The sequence below is a fragment of the Mytilus edulis genome, chromosome 7 (genome assembly GCF_963676685.1).
Source record: "Mytilus edulis chromosome 7, xbMytEdul2.2, whole genome shotgun sequence".
NCBI lineage: Eukaryota > Metazoa > Mollusca > Bivalvia > Mytilida > Mytilidae > Mytilus > Mytilus edulis.
In genome coordinates this window covers 84,006,921-84,029,448 of record NC_092350.1, presented here as the reverse complement: position 1 = coordinate 84,029,448, position 22,528 = coordinate 84,006,921, and the positions used below count along the sequence as shown (strand labels likewise).

Below are 22,528 nucleotides of genomic sequence, written 5' to 3'. Positions count from 1 at the left end.
GGATATTACAACAAACTACTGGTTAATGGAAAACTAAAGACAAACCAACTAAAAACTAGAAGGCAGTGCATAAAAATGAAGGAACAAAGAAATAAACATCATTTTTACTCGAAAACATTTCTTAATAAAGATGAAATGACATTTGTGTTTGAAATGAATTGATAACTTCAGATCTACATAATTTTAAGTTCTGTACATACTTATTGCACAAGAATAATACATAGAATACAATAGCTGCCATTTAGGCTGAACACAAGTGGGTACATGTATAAGTAAAATACATACATAATTTTATCAATATATAAATAACAAGTTACAAACAAATGTGAACCAACACCTGTTGTTAGACTTAAACAATTGCATTGTAGTTTTAAGCATATGTTATAGCAAGTTGCCAAAGTAAACCGAAAATTGTTAACTAGCCATTTGATTCTGTTATTACACTTTTAAAATAAATTACTTCCCTTACTCAATAGTAGACTGGTTCTATACCAGACACAATTGGCTTTTGCCCATGCACATAATGATAAGTTGAAAGTGATATATCAGAGTTTTAATCAATTTTCAGTAAAAAATAACTTCTGCTATTAACAAGTTATGAAATTGAACGAAAAGATTTAAAAACATTAAGGTTACCCATATTACTCTCATATAAATTTGCTCTTCATTATCAATAAAAAATTATGTACCACCTAATGGAGACAACTAAAAAACAGGATCAATTACAGCAATTGGCACACAGATTATTGAATGTATACATAATGTGTGTCTGTCTAACAAAATTGTTGTTGCTTTGATGCAGAAGCTGGCTTACATTATTTCATAAGTGAAGGTTATCAAAAAGGTAAAACACACCAGTTTAGTTATTACATAGATTCAATATTTTAATATCATAATTTATACAGCACATGTTCTAATTGAGCAGTCAAAATGCGTTGACCGTATATTTCTTTCATATACAGTCATTGACCTGATATTACTTTTCCTTATGAATATTTATATTGAAATTGACAAAATTATAATTAATTATTCATACGACCTATTCAACCTGTTCTTGTTTCCATTGTATACAATGACCCAAACTTATTTCTTTTGTAATTTTTATAAAAAAACATGTTTCAATTGTTAATACTTTTGGGTTCACAACTGTAAATAATCATTATGTTTTATGCTTATTGTTGATAGTTTAGTTCATTCTCAAACAAATTTGTTCACCATCGATTGCGGTTTTCAACAGGTTATGTACATTTCATTGTGTTGTTTATTTCTCCGCCTGCATGATATGAGGCCTTTTGATAAAAGGGTGAAGTTTATATATTCCCCGAAACGGGGAAAAAGCTCGGCAGAGCCTCGCATTTCCCTGTTTCTAAGCCTCATGCTTATATTGTTGATATATCAAGTCAATACAATATTATTGTCTATATATTTACTGCGCACAAGTAGCTTAAACAAATGCAAAGACAGTTAAGTTCTTTGAATATTCTGAAAACAGGAAGTTGAAGATTGATGGTGTTTAATGCCACTCTTATTACTTTTGATGGACAAAACAGGAGTGTAGTGGGAGAACCAAGACATTCAGCAATCTTTGTCAATTATGGTTGGAGTGAAAACAGGAGTGTAGTGGGAGAACCAAGACATTCAGCAATCTTTGTCAATTATGGTTGGAGTGAAAATTACCCGCCATGGCTCAAATGTTCACATGAAGTTCTGATTTGTAGTTTTTGGGAAAAATGTGAAATATTTTCATGAACAGATATATGGACAGATAGAGGAAGAGCTTAGTACATGTAGCTTCCATCAGACCAGGATACAGCTATATCATTTATTTTGTAAGGAATTGCATAGATCAATTTTTTCAGTATATTTGAACACATAGGGTTATGAAATTTGTGCCACTACAGTATATTTGAACACATAGGGTTATGAAATTTGCAAACATATTTACTTGAATATATACATAAAAAAATATATTATAATATTGGAACACATTGCAAAAGTATTTTGGAACACATGTGGGTATGAACATCAATATAATTGAACACAATTTAACTAGGTTAAAAAAAATACAGATAAAGAGAAAAATATTCCTGATTAATTCTTACATAAAATGGTCTTGTTTTATTTAAATCATCCTATTCTTAAAGAAATTGGAAACATTTAACTCAAAGCCAAAAAATGTATACATATTGGTCAACAGAACAATTGAGCATTAGAGCTTTAAATAATTCATAAAAAAGATGTAAATTCTATATCTATAGTAGCAATCAAAGCATCTTTTCTTTCAATGTTCCTACAGGAGAGCAAATAAAATCAACAAATTTAGTGGATCTCTTCATGAAAAAACACACAACTATGCAAAATCTTGAGAGGACACAATTCTATGCAAAATCTTGAGAGAACACAAAAATTTGCATAATGGTGAGAGAACTAAAAACTATGCATATAAATCTTGAGAACACAAAACTATGTATAATGGTGAGAGAACTAAAAACTATGCATATAAATCTTGAGAACACAAAACTATGCATAATCCCTAGAGAGTACAAAACTATGCATAATCTTGAGAGAACACCAAACCTTAGAGAGAACACATAAATGCATAATCTTCAGAGAATACATGAGTATGCATAATCTAAACAGAATAAGACACTGTGCATAATCTTGAGAGCCAGAGAACACAAAACTAATCATATGTCTGAAAAACACACAAACTTTTGCATAATTTTGGGAGAACACATAAACTATGCAAAATTTTGTGAACACACAAACAATTTGAAAGCATAATCTTGAGAAAACAAGAAACAAAGCATAACCTTAAGATAACACTATTTGGTTTTCTAGTATATTTTTTTTTTTAAATTGCTTCTTACATATAAACCATCATAGATAGCAAAAAATATTTCAAGAGGGCGCTTCCTAACATTAATATAATGTCATACCTAATTTAATGTTTTGAGCTATACATAAAAGATTTGAGCACTTTTCAATGTTATCAAACAGAGGACCTTCCAAATCATTCTTGATTCCACTGATCAATTGAATGCACTGCCATTTCCATGGCAACTGATAAACAATAACAACGCTGTCTCCATGACAACCCCAGAAATCACACAGCCATCTCCATAGCAATCTTTGGATGAGGATTATAACCAACAATTTCAAAATCTTCAAATTTAAAATCATCAATGTCTGTAACTTCCCTTTTGATGACAAGTTTTGGAAATTCTCTTGGCACTCGTTTCAGCTGCAATAAATAAAAGAATATGTTATGTTTCATACATGTGAATCTTCAAATAATCCAGTTTCTAATGGATCTCCTCCCATTGAATAGAAAAAATCCATTCTTTAAAAGTTCATGAATGAAAATTTTCAGACATTTTTTTCTACCCTGTTTACAAATGTTTACTTATACCGAAGATGAAAAAACCCAAGTGTATCAAATGTTTCCCGTATAACTTGCCATTACCTGATTTCACATTGATAGAAACATTGTTGTCAAACTAGTATTAGAAACTAATCAAAGAAAAACTGGCTATATCACATTCCGATGCAGACATTAAGAGACCAGCTTCTTTGTTTAGGTAAAGTGCATGAAAGGGTTTAAGAGTCAAAGATTACTGTAAATCCTGAAATTACTGCTAGGTTTTTATAAATGTGAATAATGCGACTGGGTAAGTATCACAATAATAAGAATTTGCATTCTATGACTGAAACATAGACCATTATGCAGATTTTGAGAAATCACAATAATTAAACTATCATTTCATCCATTCTAGTAATATTGCAAAAATAAACGCATCCAACTTTTTGTGAATTTACAGTTATACAATATATTTCATTTTATTTGAAATTTGGTTTTTCCTGTTTGGTATTTGTATTAATTATATATAGATAGGAACGAGTATAACTAGTTCTGAAACTAGTTCTGCAAGAGTATGTACTATTTATAAAGTTTGATGTTACGTGCACAAGGCACAAGAAAAGTTTTGCCGGTTTCTACATGTGGGGTTTTATGGTACTATATAAAGTTTGGCATTTAAATGTATTAGTATAGAAGGTGCTAGCAGTTACTTCAAATTAGTTCCTTCACTTATATACTATCTGTCTGAGTCTATCAATTTATAACAGTCTTTTAAAAAGGTTATTTTGAAACTGAGTTTCAAACATCCTTAACTCTATTTGTATAAAACTACTATACCTGTTCCTTTAAAGGATCTAAATGATTAACGTAAATATGGGCATCTCCAATGGTATGTACAAAATCTCCTGGCTGTAAAGAAAAGAAAATGTCACAATTTGAAAATACTGTAAAATTTATATAGATAGCTCACTTTTCGGCTAAGGATGTCACATACATGCCAAGTGACATGATATTCGCGTGTGTTACACCCTTTTTCAACGGTTTACATGCGAGGATTTTGTCACATGGCGTGTACACACTTTTCACCACTTTACACACAATTACACGCTTTTTCGTTCTTTTCATTTTTTGGTTGTTATTGATATCACTATTCTTGGGTTTTTTCCTTTTTCGTCGATAAATACCGAAAAATTCGAAGTATATTGAGCCTATATATTGAATATTGTTTATTTTTCTATATGGACAAACAGTAAAAGGTAAGTAGTTTGTGATTAGTTTTAACGATTTTGTGACTTTCTTTCAAATTTACTTTAATGGGGAAATGTGCACAGAAAGAGGTCACTTTCAGGCCCTGTACCGTCGTCTAAAGTGCCGATTGTTAAGCCAAAACGATGTGTATGGCAAGATTCAAGATTTATAAATTATATTTTGGAGTTCGAGTTTATATGATCGAGTGACAAGTAACACATAATTTGTGCATTCTATGTTGCAATGATAAAAAACAATACATGTGAGAGGAGAAATACAATGTAGCTATTTGAATAAGCATTTAACATGTTTATCTAATGGAAATCAAATTTATAAAACATTTTTCTTTTTCAATTTCAGTTTCAAATCTAGCCAACACGGCAACAGATTTCTACAGGCCATGGGGATAAAAATATCACAGAACTGTTGGAATAGCTCTCATAGTACCAGCTTTCTTCTGGTGAAAAACCCAGTTTTAACAAGGCAATAGCAATGGGAGCAATGGCAGAGCTAATAGATGACACTTACATTGCCAAAAAAACAAAACATTATGACATTCTTTCAAATCTTGATGAAGCTAATTCAGTCAAATATCAATTCCTACTGTGGGAGAGCCTTTTCAATTATAAAGAAATTGACACTGAATTCTGATCAGAACTTGACTATGTTACATTTGCATTGTGTGCTGTTATCAAATACATTGAAATAAATGTAACTAAACTTGAAACTGTCAGTTGTTTTGAATATGTGCCTAATGGTGGTGCATTTAAAAGCAACATAACAGACCACTGTTTAATACAATAAAAGTTTACAGTAGAATATATATTGTATTTTTATATTAACAAATTTGTATGTAATTATGAACATTACCACATTCATATTAACAAATCCGCATCTACGTCACGCGTTTTCACACACTTTTTGACATGTCATGTCATGTCATGACATGATTTCCCATTGTTAGAGGTTGTTAACTATATACAAGTAATTTACTTTTCCTTTACTTGTATGTTTATTTGCTGTGCATGAACTAATTTTGTGATGAATGAATGTCATGAATGGAAACCATATTCTTTCTCATCTATCTCAGTTAAACTCTGGTGTATAGTTGTCTCATTGGGAAATCGTACATCTCATTATTCATGTTATTTATATATATTAATGATATTAGATTTTTATTTTTATTTTACTTGTAATAACCCTTACCTTCAGATTTGTTACCATAGCGATCATGTATACTAGTAGGGAGTAACTGGCAATATTGAATGGCACCCCTAAACCCTGAAAACAAAATAAAATGTCATATGAAGTAGTAATTATCTAGGAATTGAAATTTCAATCTGTAATTTAACTATAAATGAATTCACACGCTTATGGAATATCCTTTCTCTGCCATTTTTTCAAATGGGATTAAAACTGGTAGTGTGTAAATTAATTAATTTTTAGCAGATTTCATGGGAAAAGAGGTTCCACAAATTTAAGTTCTAAATTTTTTTAATTTCCCATAAACAAGAAAGCTGAATTTGTGAAAACTACAAAATTGAGTACCCATGAAAATTAAAGAATTATTATGATTTAATAACATTACCAAGGATCTTAAAGTATAACACTTAAATGATTGTGAAAGTGAAATGTCTACCATTCAGTTAAGAAAGATAAGAAAGAAGCAGGCCAGTGGCCAAAATGCATAATAACAATGATTTAATTACTACACCATTGAAATTCTGTAAACCAACTTATTGTCATGGATACTTTATTCATGTTCAGTCCTTTTATACTAGCCTATTTCGCAGTGATTTAATTATTTTTTTATTTTTTATCTTTTATTATTTTCAAGAATTACAACAAATACAACACATCAAACCAACATACAGTAATATTAGCTATACATTTGACTATCTATTTATTTATAAGAATAAACATAATTGTAAATTCATTTTTATGTATATACGAAGAGAAAATATTTATCGAAAGAAAAGAAAATTAGAGTTAAATGTGTATGTAGTACTATGTAGCACATGAGACGGGTAAATTATTTTATGAAAAAAAGAAGAAGTTAAAAATATCCTAGACATAAGATTTCAGTACATGGTAAATTGTGCTGTAAGATTAAATAATATATTATGTTACTTTTGACAATAAGTATTTTTTTTTAAATAAATGACAAAATGAATTATTAAAATAATTCTTTAAATGCATTCCACATGGTATCAAAGTGATCTTGTCTTTTATTTTAGACCGCCATTATTTTTTCTAAATTGTACATATATTTTAGCTTTTCTTTAATGGTACTGAGTGAAAGATCTTTTAAAAAACATCTACTGTTGTATATATATTGTTTCATGTATCATAAAATCAAATTATATGGGTCACCTTTTCAGACTTGATATACCCCATCAGATAAAAACCAATAATCAACATCTTGTAGAAAATTTTGGACAATCTAACAATTTCACAGAATATGTTCAACAGTTGCGTCTTCTAATTTACAAAAAGTACATAAAGGGTTATCAATAAGTTTGATTTTACATAAAAATTTGTTTGTGATTCAATTTGGTGATTTTCAAATTTGCTTGAATTAGTTAAAAGAGTAAGGATCCAAGTTGTTCATATCAACGAAGATTTTTATATTCGCATTATTTTGTTACTTGCTAAAGTTACGAAAAATAAATCACCCAAGAAAATTAGTTGGTTTTTAATGTGTGTTCCCTATAGGAATTTTAAAACAAGAATTGACAATACATTACCATATCACCAGATCTTTGGTACAACTGACAAGATAATTCGCCATTAGCTACAAAGAACTGTACAAAGGCATGGCAAGGTGGCAATGCCATCTTCTTCAGATCTGAAAAAAAATTTCAAATGAAAAATGTTGCCAATAAATTAACTGTTAAAAACAAACAATTTTTTGTCAAGTGGTGCTTGGTTCATCACAAGGAAACTATAAAGGTTATTTGGGAATATAATTAATCAAGGGCTACAGCATGTCAAAATTATGAAGGGTAAAATTGCTTAGTCATTTTAACTTAATCGAATAGTTGTCTCATTGGCAATCTTACCACATGTCTTCTTATTTTGTCCATTCTTCTGTCCCGCTTTAGGTTAAATATTTAGGTTAAGGTAGATTTGATGAAGATGAAGTCCAATCAACTTGAAACTTAGTACACATGTTCCCTATGATATAATCTTTATAATTTTAATGCCAAATTAGCGTTTTGACCCCAATTTCATGGTCCACTGAACATAGAAAATGATAGTGCATATGGGGCATCCGTGTACTGGGGACAAACTCTTGTTTATATTACTTCCTGTGTTATTACATGTATTATAAGCTTAAATTTACTTATATCAGGTACAAAATCTTACCAACAGGGTTCCATGCTGACATAATAATTCGTCTGTCATCAGGATTTGTTTTGATTTTGTTGATGACGTCTGCTAATTGGTCAACACCTTGTCCAGTATAGTCTGCATGCATATCTTTGTACTCAGCACCGAAATGTCTCCACTGAAATCCATAAACAGGGCCCAAATCACCTACAATAAAAATTGATAGTTATTATAAAGCCTATTCCATTAAAATGTATGTGGAAAGTTTAATTATTGATTATTGGCCATGGGTCTTTTTTCAGTATGAGTCTATTACCATTATGCAAAAAATGTTCCATGGTTGAAGGGATATTTTGCAAGTCCCTTTCTACCCTCCCACATTTTCTATAGTTTTTAAGAAATAAGTATACTGTACTTAAAAGAGTACAAAACGTTTGCTTGAAACACCTTATCCAGAAATTTGATAGGTCTGAGAACGATATTAAAGATTTAATTTTGCAAGGCCAGCATTACAAAGTTTTGAAGTACCCCAGTCACATTCTGTTTTTACATTGAACATGAAGTTGTAGGAAATTAAATGAAGCTTTTTCTGATACTGAACAGAAGAGTACGATAATCATATTATTTAAGAATTAAATGCTTCTTTTTGTAACTTCATTGGGGTGTAAAAACTTGGACAGAAGTTATGTTATATGAAGTGGGGAAGCGCTTCATTCTAACAATGTGCACACGGTCAAGGCTTTTACAACCCTATGAAGTTACAAAAAGAAGCATTCAATACTTATAATTACATATTTTAGCTAGGATCATAAAAACACAATTTTTATCAAGTTTTTATTTAATTTACCTGTGCACTTTATTGCGGGACCTTGTGTCATCATGAACGATAATTTTTATTGTGTAATGAAGTTGATTAAGGAATAACGAGAGATTGCATTAATATAAATTAATATTGCAATTCCAAATCCATTGGTACTTTTTGACAATACTGGGTGGAAAACTTCCATCAGGCCAAATAGAAAAAGATGTGTGTTTCCTCTAATAACCTACCGTCCCTATTTTTTAACCTAAAAATAGCCTACCTTAAAGTCTTTTTTGTCATTTTTAAATAAGCACTGCTTAAGTTAGAATGTCCCTCTAATAGACTCAATGTAAAAAAAAAAAGGTAAAATAAAAAAAAAATCCGTACTTACCTTCCCTATTTTTTTTTCAAAGATGTAATAGGAAACACCACCTATTATTTTTTTTGCCTCCAAACACCTCCTAAAACTACTACTTTTGTAATTGCATTTTTTTTTCACAATTTCATATTTAATTTTCTAAACAAAAAAATACCTTCTTCTCTGTGAGTAAGACCTAAACCATCCAGAAAATCTCGGGAACCATTAGCATCCCATATTTTTACATTTTTATCACTCAGTTTCTTTCCACTGGTACAACCTGCCACAAACCAGAGTAATTCTTCAGCAACTCCTCTCCAAAACACTCGTTTTGTTGTCAGGAGGGGAAATTCTGAAAATAGATAAAGGCGGCTTCAAAATAAATCTGTTGTGGGTAGCAGATGGGAGACACTAAAATTAATAAAAAATATGGGTGGTTGCATTTTCCAGAGAAACTAAGGCCGTGTTCACATTGACCTAAATTTGGTGTTGTGTTAGTGTAACTCACCTTAAACTAAACACAATTGCGTTCCCATTGATAAAACTCAATGTTTACATGTAGTTTAAATCATGTTTTACCTACACACAGTCGATAGTCAATGTAGGCCTTGTGTAGGTTAAGTGTACACAAAACTAGGCATTTAGGACATTAGTTTTATCGTGTATATATTTAAGGAGGAAACTATTTTTGAGTAAAATTGATATTTTTGATAATTATAAGTTGTCTAAATTTTTACAGATTTTTTTTGTTAAAAAAAATTAACGTACTTTATTAATCCCTAATCAAGACTCAAAGCAGCATCATTGCCGAACCCATAAGGCAGCAACCAATTGATTTTCTGGGGAGGGGGCTATTATAGTTGAGTATAAAACATAAAGGCAAGGGGGGTGGGGGGCTATTATAGTTGAGTATAAAACATAAAGGCAAGGGGGGTGGGGGTGGTGAGCTATGGATTTTGTTATGGAAACTAAAAAAGTTTCCAGTTTTTGGCCCTGAAAAAAAATTGTTTGTTTCACCCTCATCTGCCACTATATATAATGCTAAAATTGATTTCGACTTGTCACCAAAATTTGTCCTGAAAAAAATCAATAGCTCACGCCCCCCTCCCCCTCCACAAAAAATGAAGTAAATAATTGTTGCCTAATTCATTTGAAAAGGTCTTCCCGAATTGACTTGACGTACACAGAAATATTCGCCACTGGTCATTACTCAAAAAACGATTCACGAATAAATGCATGACTAAAACAAGTGTGAGGTAAATGATATGTTTGTCTAGTATCTCAGATCCATTAAATAACACGTAAAATAAATATAAAAAAAAACGCTACCCTATTCCTTTACCAAATACTCCTTGGAGAAGAAATACCATTTGAAACGAACAGAAAAGATAAAAATGTAGTGATCCCTAATATCTCAATCCTTTTTTTTCGGCTGTAAGCACGCTGTTGCAGCTAACGTTTTCTAATGCGTTATCGAGACTTCTCTTGTATATTCAAACTACTGCAAATTATAAAAATGGCTTTCTTAAAGTAGCAACCACCATGACCACTTAACTTAAAAAAAGGGGGAGAGTTATTTTTTTTATCTGAGTCAGATTTTTTTTCGCGTGTACGTTTTTATTCCTTTTTTTTGATGCTGGTTATCAAATACTTTTTTTTCAATATTTAACACTATAATGTATGGGGACACTCTTGATTCAGAACATTTTTTTTTTATCATCTGTATGACCATTTTTTTTTTTATCAAATTGGAGATCGGAATATTTCCATTCCCATCCTCCGCCCCCCTTTTGAAGTCAATTGGTTGTTCCCTTACCGCTAGAAAAAATTTCCAAAAATTTTGAATTCAGTTTTACGTAATGAACATTTAAATGACATATAGTTTACAAGTGGGAACAAATCTTATGTACAGGTAGCTAAACAAGGTGTATAGATGTGAACAAATGTAATGTGAAACCAGTGTACACTACACTTAACTAATTGTAAACATGTTTACTCTACACGGCGTTTGGTGTGAACACGGCCTAAGGTTTCAACTCCCTCAGGCAAAGTTGACTTTAGATAAATTTGGCTCTTTCATTTTGGGTACTTTTGTCATAAAGCTCTTCAACAGTTCTTATACGTCCTCAGATTTCAAATGTTTGGCTTAGAGTGTTCCTGATGACGGTAAATCTAGAAAAAGCGCTGGGGACACTTGAAATTATTAAAGGTGTTGTTTTCAATTTTTGTAAGAGTTATATTTTTTTTATATACTTAAGTGGGGGTCAGATTTTAAAGGGGCACTAGATGCCAAATTCATGTTCACCGATTTGACTCAATTACTCATATTTTATTAATAACAATGTAACATTTTTCCAAACAATCAAAAGTATAAAATAAATAATTTACAGGACATGGTCTCAATATGATGTAGCTTTTTTTCGTGTGAATTTTAGTCAAGACACCATCTAATTAACTATTGAGTTGACCTTCTATGACCATATAAGCGATGTTATCATAAACATAGATATAAATAGATTAAGCAACTCTTGCAATTGGATTTTTATAGGTCTGTTAAATTTTGTAGATTAAAAATTTATGTTTATCATATATTTTACCTTTATTAGAATGATTTTTTGTGGATCGAATCAGTCAATCAACATATTTACCCTTGTTTCACTTTCAATGTTGACATTCATTTCCTTTAAATAATACAGGGACAAAGCATGCGTTATTCTATCTCTTTCTACGGGGTGAATTGGAGTTCACATGAATATGGATTTTTAATTTGACAAAATTGAACCATTTTAGCTGATAAAAGCAAATTATTATTTCACTATTTCACTTTCAATAATGATTGAACAAAAAAATTCATACTTTAGATTTTTTATATATCTTGTAGCTAGTGCCCCTTTAAAAAAGTGCCTTCCAGAACCACAAATTACCTCATGATGTACATGTTAATTCTGGAACAGTCGTATGATCAGGCCACAATTAAAAATATTTTGGTTTGCCCAAACCCTACCAAAGGTTGAGACAGTGGGTAGGTAGGTAGGCTTTTTCTTTTTTTTCTTTTTTTTTTAAGAAATTGAAGTATCCGATGTTTATAAGTCTTCATGTCTATCTGATTAAAAAAAAACTTCTTCAAATCAGGACAATAAAAGAATTTGAGTAGGCAGCTTTTTTCTGGGTAGGTAGGGTTTGGGCAAACAAACCTATTCTTTTTTATGGCCTCACTGATGATTTTTTCTGTTTGTTATATTGTTAAGGGTAATCATGGTGATAAATATATGTTCATCATTAAAAATAAATTCATACGTACGATCTCGTAAACTGTACCTCATCTGCATTCCAAAAATAGATAACGTGTCTATACCAGTTCTGTTACTCTTCCTAACACCGTGGTCCATTACTTCTTGTATGGCATCTAAGTAGTGGTATTCATCGTGTCTATAAATAGAAAAAATAATACGGTACACATTACCGCAGAAGAATTTGACATTTCATCTTGCTAGTGAAGGATGTTAGCTCTAATCCTGTTATATTTTGTCGTTGTTTGCAAAATATTGAATACAAAAACTTAATTCAGTTTTCATGGTTTGTGTTTTTAGTTCTTGTGAGAAAAAAGATTTGTTTTGTGTTTCATGAAGAGTTTTGTAGACAACAAAAAATAGGTTTCCTTAATTTCTTGAAATTTATACATGGCTTACAAAACTGACACCTCTTTCAAGATTATTTACCATCTAGATCATTATAATTATTGTATCTTATAGCCAAGTCAACAACAGACAATTATGACATCACATACAAGATACCATTTTTTGTACAAGGGTTCTAATTTTGTATCCTGTGTCCTCATGACGCTGATCTATTAGCGAAACATATTGTCAATGCAGCAGTATTTTATTTTTTTATCTGACACCCCTGCATTCCATCTGTTATCCACTTAGGCCAGGGTTTTTTAATTTGTTGGTTTAAAGATTTTCCCCATGAAAAAGTCCTGTCGGTCGGTCGGGAAAATAAAAATAAAAAAATATCTTTCAAGACAAAAAAAATGCAAAATAAATACATATTTCAGCTTTCTAACAATGTGTTTGTTATGCTATTTTGTAATCATTTTTAAAATTTTAGTTCGATGAAATATTACTGCTCAATTGTCATTAACATAGCATGACATTGTTTAATAATTTCCCATAAAAAGGGGGGGTGCAAGGACACAGACGAAATCAAATCGTCATTTCACAAATAAGAAAAACAGATTCGCGTAGCTCCTAATCAATTCCAGAAAACTTGATTAATAATGATCTTCAAGCATGAAAACTGATAAAAGAAAAAAAAATGTAAAAACGTGGTACAAAAATAAGTTTCAACACACGTGTCAAAAACGTAATAAACGTCCACTGGAAAAACGAGAATATCGGGTTAATATGTTGTCATGCATTCCCGTTTTTTATCCAAATGGACGATATTTTTTTTAATTATCTATGAAACGAGAAAATTCCAAATGATTTGTTAATATTCTGTACTTTAACATTGTTTAACTTGATGTCTTCCACCTGTCCACATTTGAACAAGTCTACTTCTATGAGATGATGCATCTTACGGACTGATGACGAATAAGGGAAACAAACTTATTGTGTAATTGGTTTTATACCAGGGCTTCCAAAACGGTCATATATTCCGGTCATTTGTATAATGTCCGGTAAAAGTCCGGCTGGGCAAAGCATGAAACGGTCATATACTTTTTATTTTTCAAGGCTTTTTCGGTCATTTTTACATAATTCTCGATCTTTTTGACCCAACCTTTTGCCTTTAACATCAACACGTTTCCGGTCATAAATGTGACATGATGATTAATTACTATCAAAACAACACCTACTTCAATACTTTCTAATTTTAATCAAGGCTAATTAGTAGTTGGACAGCTGAAATCTACCTGTTCAGGTGACAGGTGAACTATGATCAGTACCGGACATTGTATAAATTGATCGGTTTAATCACAAATATTTTCTTACATTTCAGCGGTTTGTATCTAATTGATTTCGTTCTAAAGATTAAAATTATTAGAAATTAGTTTATCAAAATGATTTGATGAAAACTTTTAAGGTTTTAAATAAAAAATCGTCAGAACTATGTCGTATGAACTAGAACACATGTGCGCATGTGCACAGGTGGGAAATTTAAGAAAGCATCCTACATTTCTTTAAAAATGCTAAAATTATCAATGATACCTGTATCTAACGTTCAATTCAAGTATTTTGTTGAAGAAATAACGTGGAAAGAGCTTCTTCTCTCAGTCGTGCTTTGTAAAATACACGGATTTTACGTATCCGTTTATGGTCCATGTTTTACCATTGTCAAGTCAACATCCGGTTGAAAACGAAAGTAGTTTTTGACAATGTCATTTTGCACAAATAAAAAGTCTATGGCAGATATGAGCACGCTGATGTGCACACTTTGAATGATGCACTGCCAATTTAATAGTTACATCAGAACATCAAATTCATATCATATCAAAGTAAAGTTAAAAATCGTTTTTTTTTTAATGTAATGTCAATCATTGGAATGGCCATCTGATTACCATAATTGCCTTTTGTGACTAAGTCTTAAGGGATTAAAATCGGGATCAGATATGAAATGTCCGGCTGGCTCAAATATTTTTTGGAAGCCCTGTTTTATACACAGGTTTTGTCAGCTAAATTATTTGCGCAAACCACATTTCAAGATCAAATTGATTTGTCTATTTTTAGAAACGTAAACTGGAAGTTTTATTTTATTTTATTTTTCACAACAATTTTGTTAAGTGATTAATGCATTTTATTTCATAACAAGAATGTGTCCAAAGTACACGAATGCCCCACTTGCACTATTATTTTACCTCAATAGACCGTGAAATTGGGTAAAAAATCTAATTTGACATTAAATTAGAAAGATCACACCATAGGGAACATGTGTACTAAGTTTCAAGTTGATTGGACTACAACTTCATCAAAAACTACCTTGACCAAAAACTTTAACCTGAAACTCACACTTTAATTTTCTATGTTCAGTGGTCAGTGAAATTGGGGTCAAAAATTTAACTTGGCTGTAAAATTAAAAAGATCATATCATAAGGAACATGTGTACTAAGTTTAAAGTTGATTGGACTTCAGCTTCATCAAAAACTACCTTGACCAAAAACTTTAACCTGAAACTTGCACTTTCATTTTCTATGTTCAGCATTGTTCAGTGGACCGTGAAATTGGGGTCAAAAGTTTAATTTGGTTGTAAAATTAGAAAGATCATATCATAAGGAACATGTGTACTAAGTTTCAAGTTGATTGGACTTCAGCTTCATCAAAAACTACCTTGGGCCAAATAAAAATATATGTGTGGTTCCAGTTACATACTTTTAAAAAATAGGGTCGGTAGGTCGGCAATTTTTTTTTTTTTTTAAATTTTTATTTTTAAATGTCAAAATCCAGAAAAAAAACATGTGTTTACCGAAATTGTTTCTAGTGTTATACACGCCCCAACTGGAAGTCCACCATTTTTACATGTGTTTGGTTGTAAAATAAACAGTCATGATACGTTTTTAGTTAATTTTGTTGCATTCTGTTATGAATTGTTGCATTTTAGCCATAACAGATACTTGTGATGGAAATTCAGATGACAGAAATCTATGAATTTAATTATTTTAATTCACAAATCCTCAAAATTTGATCGTTTGAACATTTATTTTTCAGAAATGAAAAAAAAGTTCTAGGGTCAGGGGGTTTTAACTTGGGTCGGTCGGGTTTATACTGGAACCACACATATATTTTTATTTGGCCTTGACCAAAAACTTTTACCTAAAGCGGGACAGACGGACGAATGAACGGACGGACAGACAGACGGACGCACAGACCAGAAAACATAATGCCCCTCTACTATCGTAGGTGGGGCATAAAAAAAAGAATAATCTAATTATTTTTCAGGGATAATGCATTTGTTAGGGTTGTCCGAAATAAAAAAGCATGAAAAGTCAATTTTATTTTTATTCTGGAAATAGGTAAAATCGGGTCGGCGGATCCTAAACCAACAAATCAAAAAATTCTGGCCTTAACATGCTTAAGGGAACTCTATCAGCACAAAACATACAAGATCTTTATTTACCTTCTTGTTGTACCATTTGTATGTCCATTACACCCGTTCTGTTTTATTTCTCCTGTTTTGATCAAATTGTCACCATGTCCATTCATCTGTTTCTGTTCTACTTCCATAACTATAACTGTCTAGTAAAATCAAGATCAGATCACATATATACATGTACATATATTAAAAAAATCTATAAAAAAAATACCTTATAATACAGTCATGACAGTGGTTGTGGTTTGTTGCTGTGTTACATATTTGTTTTTTGTCATTATTTTGAACATAAATTAGGTTGTTAATTTAGTACTGTTTTATATTTGTCATTTAAGGTCAGGGGACTATGCAGTATGGGCTTAGTCCAAATAATTATGATGTCTGCCCTGGCAAGGCAATTTTTTTCTGGAACACCTTCCTACAACATCATAATGCTGAAGCCAATTTTTACGTCTGGACTTTGAGAGCAAAATTTGGGGGAAACTATGTGACATAATTTTGACGTACTTACAAAGTCCTACCCACAGGCACTTGTTTCTATCCATACGAAGGTCGACTATCCATATAAATTTATATGGATAGTCGACCTTCGTATGGATAGAAACAAGTGCCTGTGGTCCTACCTTTTTAGTGCTTATTGGTGCAAAATATTTCCAGATATATCCAAAAGAAATGATAAAATATGATATGATTTCATTTGAGGGAGATTCACTTGTTGTCGAGTATCGAGTTGCGAGTTAAGAAAATCGAGTTGCAAGTTAAGAAAGTCGAGTTGAGAAAGTCGAGTTGCGAGTTACAAAAGTCGAGTTGAGAGTTACAAAAGTCGAGTTGCGAGTTACGAAAGTCGAGTTTCGAGTTACAAAAGTCGAGTTGCGAGTTACGAAAGTCGAGTTGTGAGTTACAAAAGTCGAGTTGCGAGTTAAGAAAGTCGAGTTGCGAGTTTCAAAAGTCGAGTTGGGAGTTACAAAAGTCGAGATGCGAGTTACAAAAGTCGAGTTGCGAGTTAAGAAAGTCGAGTTGCGAGTTAAAAAAATATTGTTTACACCGAATTTTCAGGTTTGATTCACATTTGATAAACAAAACAGGCATGCACCTGAACTAAGTTATTCCCGTGATTGTGGGATTTGAAACAGTTTATGTGATACTTATTTATTAGAGTCTAATATTAGTTAAGTTCTGGAAGCATTTAAAAAAAATAATGTATCCTTAATGGACGAGATCGATCTTATTTAATTCAATGCGTTTACACTACAACAAAAAAAGAACCGATCTGACCATAAATTACCTTTCGTAAACAAATAATCCTAAAAATAGAATAGTAAAGGAAATTCTGCATCTCGCGCAAACTATAACACATTGCAAAATCATTGAGAAAATAGTTTGCTCATTGGAATTTCGTATGGACTTATTAATCATTATTTTGGATCGTACATCACAAGTCATTAAACAAAGATATGTGTGTAAACTATATATCTATCGCTAAATAACGAACGGCCAATGCGTTTGAAGATGAGGATTTGCAGCAAACAAATAGAACTTATTGATTTAGAAGATAATAAAAAAATAGCCGAATCTATGTTTACTTTTCGTATTCCATCCATCATTTTTAAACACGCCGAACATGCGCAGATTTATTTTCATATCTGAATATATATTAACATTCACCTGACAAAAGCGATCGATCTAAACATTTAAACCTTGAAAAAAGATCGATTCAAATCAGATTAATCTTTTTAAAACTACATCGATATACATGATATATATATATAGACTTTTTAAATCCGATTGAAGATCGATATTTTCCGTTTTCATTATTACATCCATCGTTTTGAAAAACGTGTGTTTTTGCCGCCAAACATAGGTAGTAATTTCCATGCAATCGTGACAGATATGTATAATAAAAGTGAATTATGTGCGAAAATAGATAATGTGCTTACTTCTAATTTGTATTCCCAAATTGAAGTAAACGAAGGGGATATTTTGAATCCCAACCTTTTTAAGATTTTTATAAAAGAATTTAACTGGATGCATTAAATGAAACCCTAGATGCTGTTGATAGAAATGACCGCAAAATTGAGTGCCTCATGTATGCAGAGGATCTTGTTATTTTTTGTCTAGTTCCAACATGTCCAAGGCAAGTCTTTCAAACACGAGTGTTTAGAGGTCACTTTATCTAAAACCAAAGTTAATATGTTTAACAAACCTGGAAAAATTTTAAAAGAATATTTGTATTGCGAAAAAGATATAATAGAATGTGTTTACAATTATAAGTATCTAGGTTTAAAATGTATATTGACTTTTTAAGAATGGAAAGGGAGAGCTATACAAAAAATCACTATAAGCAATATTCAAATTGCGAACTTCATCATCTTACAATCAAAGTAATTTTACTCTATAACATATATATATAGTGCAGGCGATTTGGTGTCACGATATCACAGTAGCATGGGTTCGAATCCCGGCGAGGGAAGAACCAAAAATTTGCGAAAGCAAATTTACAGATCTAACATTGTTGGGTTGATGTTTAATTTAATTAAGTTTATAAAATAACTTATAATTGACAATATCAAATATGTGAACACGTCTATATAACTCAAGTTTAAACCTAAGTGACTCAGTTTAATAAGTTACCCAATACTTTCAGAGGCGGATTTAGGAGGGCACTCTATTCTTTAATGATCTGCCTTTTTGGGAAAACAAATTGTTTGCTTATATAGGGAATCACTGAAGCGTGACTGGAGCGGGCCCCCTCTTAGGTCAGTCAGTGGGCTCCCACTTATGAAAATTTCTGGATCTGCCACTGACTTTAAAAAAATACGTATGAAATCACGATGTAGCAATAATCATTTTATACTTTCCAATTAAATCTTACCTGTAAATGGCGCAAATATAGTTTTTACAATAGTATCTTTGACAGCTACATTTATAAAATAAAGAATAAAAATGGGGAATGAGTCAAAAAGACAGCAACCAAATCAAAATATACAATTCAACCAAAGGTCATTATGTCTACAAATTAACACAGCGAAAAATCACACACCTAGAGGGAGCCCTGAGCAGGCCCGAAACACAATATAGATAGATAAAGAATGTAGACGCCATTCTATGCTGCTAAATATAAAGATGAACCAAAATTAAAATGTATACAAGAGCAACAAAGGCTAAAGGTTCCTGAAATTGGTCAGACACAAAAAAGCGGCGTGTTTAAACTGGTTTTATTCACGCCCATCATATCCCCTTCATTTCTAGCCAATGCATAAGACATATATAATTTTAACATCCTCAATTTTGAGTGTCACTGACAAACAATAAATTTTGCGGTCCCTAACGAATATTGCCCGGCTCCGCAGCTGCCCCAAAAAGCCCACTTTAAACGAAATCTGCAGAAGGGGTGTTTTACATATATGAAATATAGTTTAGTTGCTATGTCCCTTTACGTTTAATACGACGGTGCTATGTATGAAATTTAAAAATAATTAAAATGCAAGCCATCTGCTGTATTTCAAAAGGCTATCTGCTTCTTCAGAAAATACTAAACGTAGTGATTATCTAGTCCATTTTATTTTTACAAGAGACTCAGATAGAGTCCAAACCACAAAAATAATCAACAACAATATACAATTCTATAAGAAATCATCATTCCGAAATGTTATCAGTTACACCAAAAAATTGAAATATTTTTATTTCCACATTTTTACGCAATTCGACTTTTGTAACTCGCAACTCGACTTTCTTAACTCGCAACTCGATTTTCTTAACTCGCAACTCAACTTTTGTAACTCGCAACTCGACTTTTGTAACTCGCAACTCGACTTTTGTAACTCGCAACTCGACTTTCGTAACTCGCAACTCGACTTTCTTAACTCGCAACTCGACTTTCGTAACTCGCAACTCGACTTTCCTAACTCGCAACTCGACTTTTGTAACTCGCAACTCGACTTTCTTAACTCGCAACTTGCAACTCGACGATAAGAAACCCTCCATTTGAGGTGGACAAATATTTATTTTGCTTTCAAAATGATATCCCAGAATTCCTAAGAAAAATTTCTTGCCGGCAATGAAAATTGCTTGGGCCAAAAAAAAAAATAGGTGTGTTTCCGGTCGCCCGACCGACCCTAATTTTTTGGCGCCGACCCTAACTTTTTTTTTCCGGAAAAAAAAAAAAAAAAAAAATCCGGATTTTTTTCGTTTTTTTCCGGAAACGGTTTTTGTTTAGTATAGCCTTTGAATGGCATCTTTTAAACGTTTGATTTCAAATAAAATTTTAATACAGTAAGCATTTGTGTGATACAGATTGAAGTCAAACAACGGCATGGCTTCTGCTATGGCCATCAGTCAAAGTGTGTTATCAATAACAATCGATGAGTGTCCACACAGGAACGAGAAAAAAAGTATAATAGCCCCATTTTCTAATTCTACCACCTTTATTGATATATTCAATCAGTATCATGACTTTGGATTAAAGAACAATGAATTTACTGTGACTGGAAAAAACCATGAAATATCTCCCACATTGACAGTTGGGGAAGTTGTGCAGCTTTTTAATGTGAGGGACTTTAAATTCAAGTGTGTTGTTCCAGAATCTGACACTTTTGAACTTTTATCAAATAGTGTCAATTGAAATCTATAACTTTAGTCCAATATCTTTCAGGGTAGAATTCATGACATCATACTCTATAAATGTTGTCTGTCCCAGAATTCTACCTTCATCATTATCTACCCCCCACCCGGCCTTTCATCTGTTTCATGTACAAGGTATATTTTAAAAATACACAAAAAACAACCGAAGCAGGCCAGTAAAAAAAAAAAAAAACAAAAAAAAAAAAAAAACAAATACCTACCTACCGACCCTAATTTTTTGGGGCATGCAACAGGAAACACACCTATTTTTTTTTTTGGCCTTGTCAAAATTATACATCGCAAAGTTTACTTTATATGGGCTTTGCTTTAGCCATTTTCAAAAGAGACGGGTCCTGACCTAGGATCAAAGGGGGTCATATTGTCCCTACCCAATTCGATTGCATAGATAGTCCAAAAAGGGGAAAAAAAAGGGGGTCCAACCTTAGATTATATGAAATACATAGATAGATTAAAAAGTTAAATGAGTATATAATTTGTCGGTAAAATAAAAAAAGTGTCTGTGCATTTTAATGTGATTGTGAAGCAGATATCCAATCTTTGCAAAGCGTACAAAACTGACGATTGTAGATATTTTCGACGAATACACAGCTATCAACTTAAATATGAAGTAGAGAATAGAAAAATAAAGACTTTGCAGCTTTGTTTACCTTCTTCAATTTCCCCGCCTAAATAACGCGCCAAAATTGTCTATGTAAACTCTCGAAAACTTCCGAGTGAAACAAATACAAATTCGACCCCAATTCACGTTCAGCCTAATACCTGTTCACCAAGGGTCCATTCGCCCTGATTTTTTTCTTTCTTATTGTTGTCTTGTTGCATAGTGTTTATTATTTGAACAGTATATGAAAAAAAACAAAAAACAAAAAAAAAAACAAGATACGATAATCTGAGGGTACTATGTTTGATGTATTCGTTAAAGTCATTTATATATACAAGGAACAGGATCGGACCCAAAACTGTACCTTGGGGAACACCAGATGTTACGTTTATTTTATCTGACTGATCACCATCAATAATCACTGTTTGTGTCCGAGGTCACGTTGAGAAAATCTTCTATCCATTTTAAAGTGTTTGTGATCAATGCCATAATGTTTCAGTTTGTAGAGAAGTCTTTTGTGAGGAACTGTGCACGGTCAAAGGCTTTGGCAAAGTCCATCACAATTATGTCGGTTTGGATGTTACTGTTGTTATTTTTTGCTAGTTCTTGGATGAATGATACTAGTTGGGTTTCACGTGATCTAGATGCTCGAAATCCGTGTTGAAGGTCGTACAAGATTTAGTTATTATCTAGGTGGTCCATCATACTACTGGCTATTATGTGTTCCATGATCTTACAAATTATGCACGTGAGAGATATGGGTCTTTAGTTTATTGCGTTGTGTTTGTCACCTTTTTTAAAAACAGGACAGACATTTGCATGTTTCCAATCTTTTGGGATTTTCCCTGTGTCGAGTGATTTTTGGAAGATGTAGGTGATTGCAGTTGAAATGTCGCTACTAAGTTCTTTAAGTACTGTTCCGCAAATTTGATCTGGACCAGTTGCTTTATTAGTATTGATCTTGTCCAGTAATTTTATTACACCCTTCTTGGAGATGGTAATCTTGTTCATTTTTGGATAGTTCGATTTTCCTTTATCCGGAATAGGTTCACTTGTTGTTTCTTCAGAAAATGCTTTTCGAAACTGACTATTTAGGATGTT

At 32.1% G+C, this 22,528-nt stretch overlaps 1 protein-coding gene and 1 long non-coding RNA gene across 6 annotated transcripts in view; both read right to left on the bottom strand.

Annotated features, from left to right (window-relative positions):
* LOC139482701 (uncharacterized) overlaps positions 1–22,528 on the bottom strand; it is a 931,021-nt gene that overhangs the window by 205,943 nt on the left and 702,550 nt on the right. The window lies entirely within an intron of this gene.
* On the bottom strand, positions 93–21,562 carry LOC139482696 (thymidylate synthase-like). 5 transcript variants are annotated; one of them, XR_011654912.1, is made up of 11 exons: positions 21,477–21,562; positions 16,216–16,334; positions 12,404–12,531; positions 9,278–9,454; positions 7,979–8,149; positions 7,357–7,457; positions 5,816–5,890; positions 4,199–4,270; positions 2,486–3,244; positions 1,688–2,278; positions 182–1,366 (listed from the first exon to the last, which is right to left on the bottom strand). XR_011654912.1 is itself a non-coding variant. In XM_071266767.1 (9 exons), exons 2-9 carry the CDS (start codon positions 16,320–16,322, stop codon positions 3,107–3,109), a joined length of 969 nt encoding a protein of 322 aa, XP_071122868.1. In that variant the 5' UTR covers positions 16,323–16,334; positions 21,477–21,562; the 3' UTR covers positions 93–3,106. The 5 variants fall into 5 exon arrangements, 3 of the variants coding, with proteins under 3 accessions (XP_071122868.1, XP_071122869.1, XP_071122870.1); XR_011654911.1 differs by having other exon boundaries at positions 93–2,278; XM_071266767.1 differs by having other exon boundaries at positions 93–3,244.

Excerpts from the sequence above, each read along its gene's own strand:
- LOC139482696 (XM_071266767.1), bottom strand. The coding sequence starts at position 16,322 with ATGGAAGTAGAACAGAAACAGATGAATGGACATGGTGACAATTTGATC. Across the intron at positions 12,532-16,215 it reads ACAAATGGTACAACAAGAAG|ACACGATGAATACCACTACT; the intron begins GTAAATAAAGAT and ends TTCTATTTATAG. Across the intron at positions 7,458-7,978 it reads GTCAGCATGGAACCCTGTTG|ATCTGAAGAAGATGGCATTG; the intron begins GTAAGATTTTGT and ends ATTTTTTTTCAG.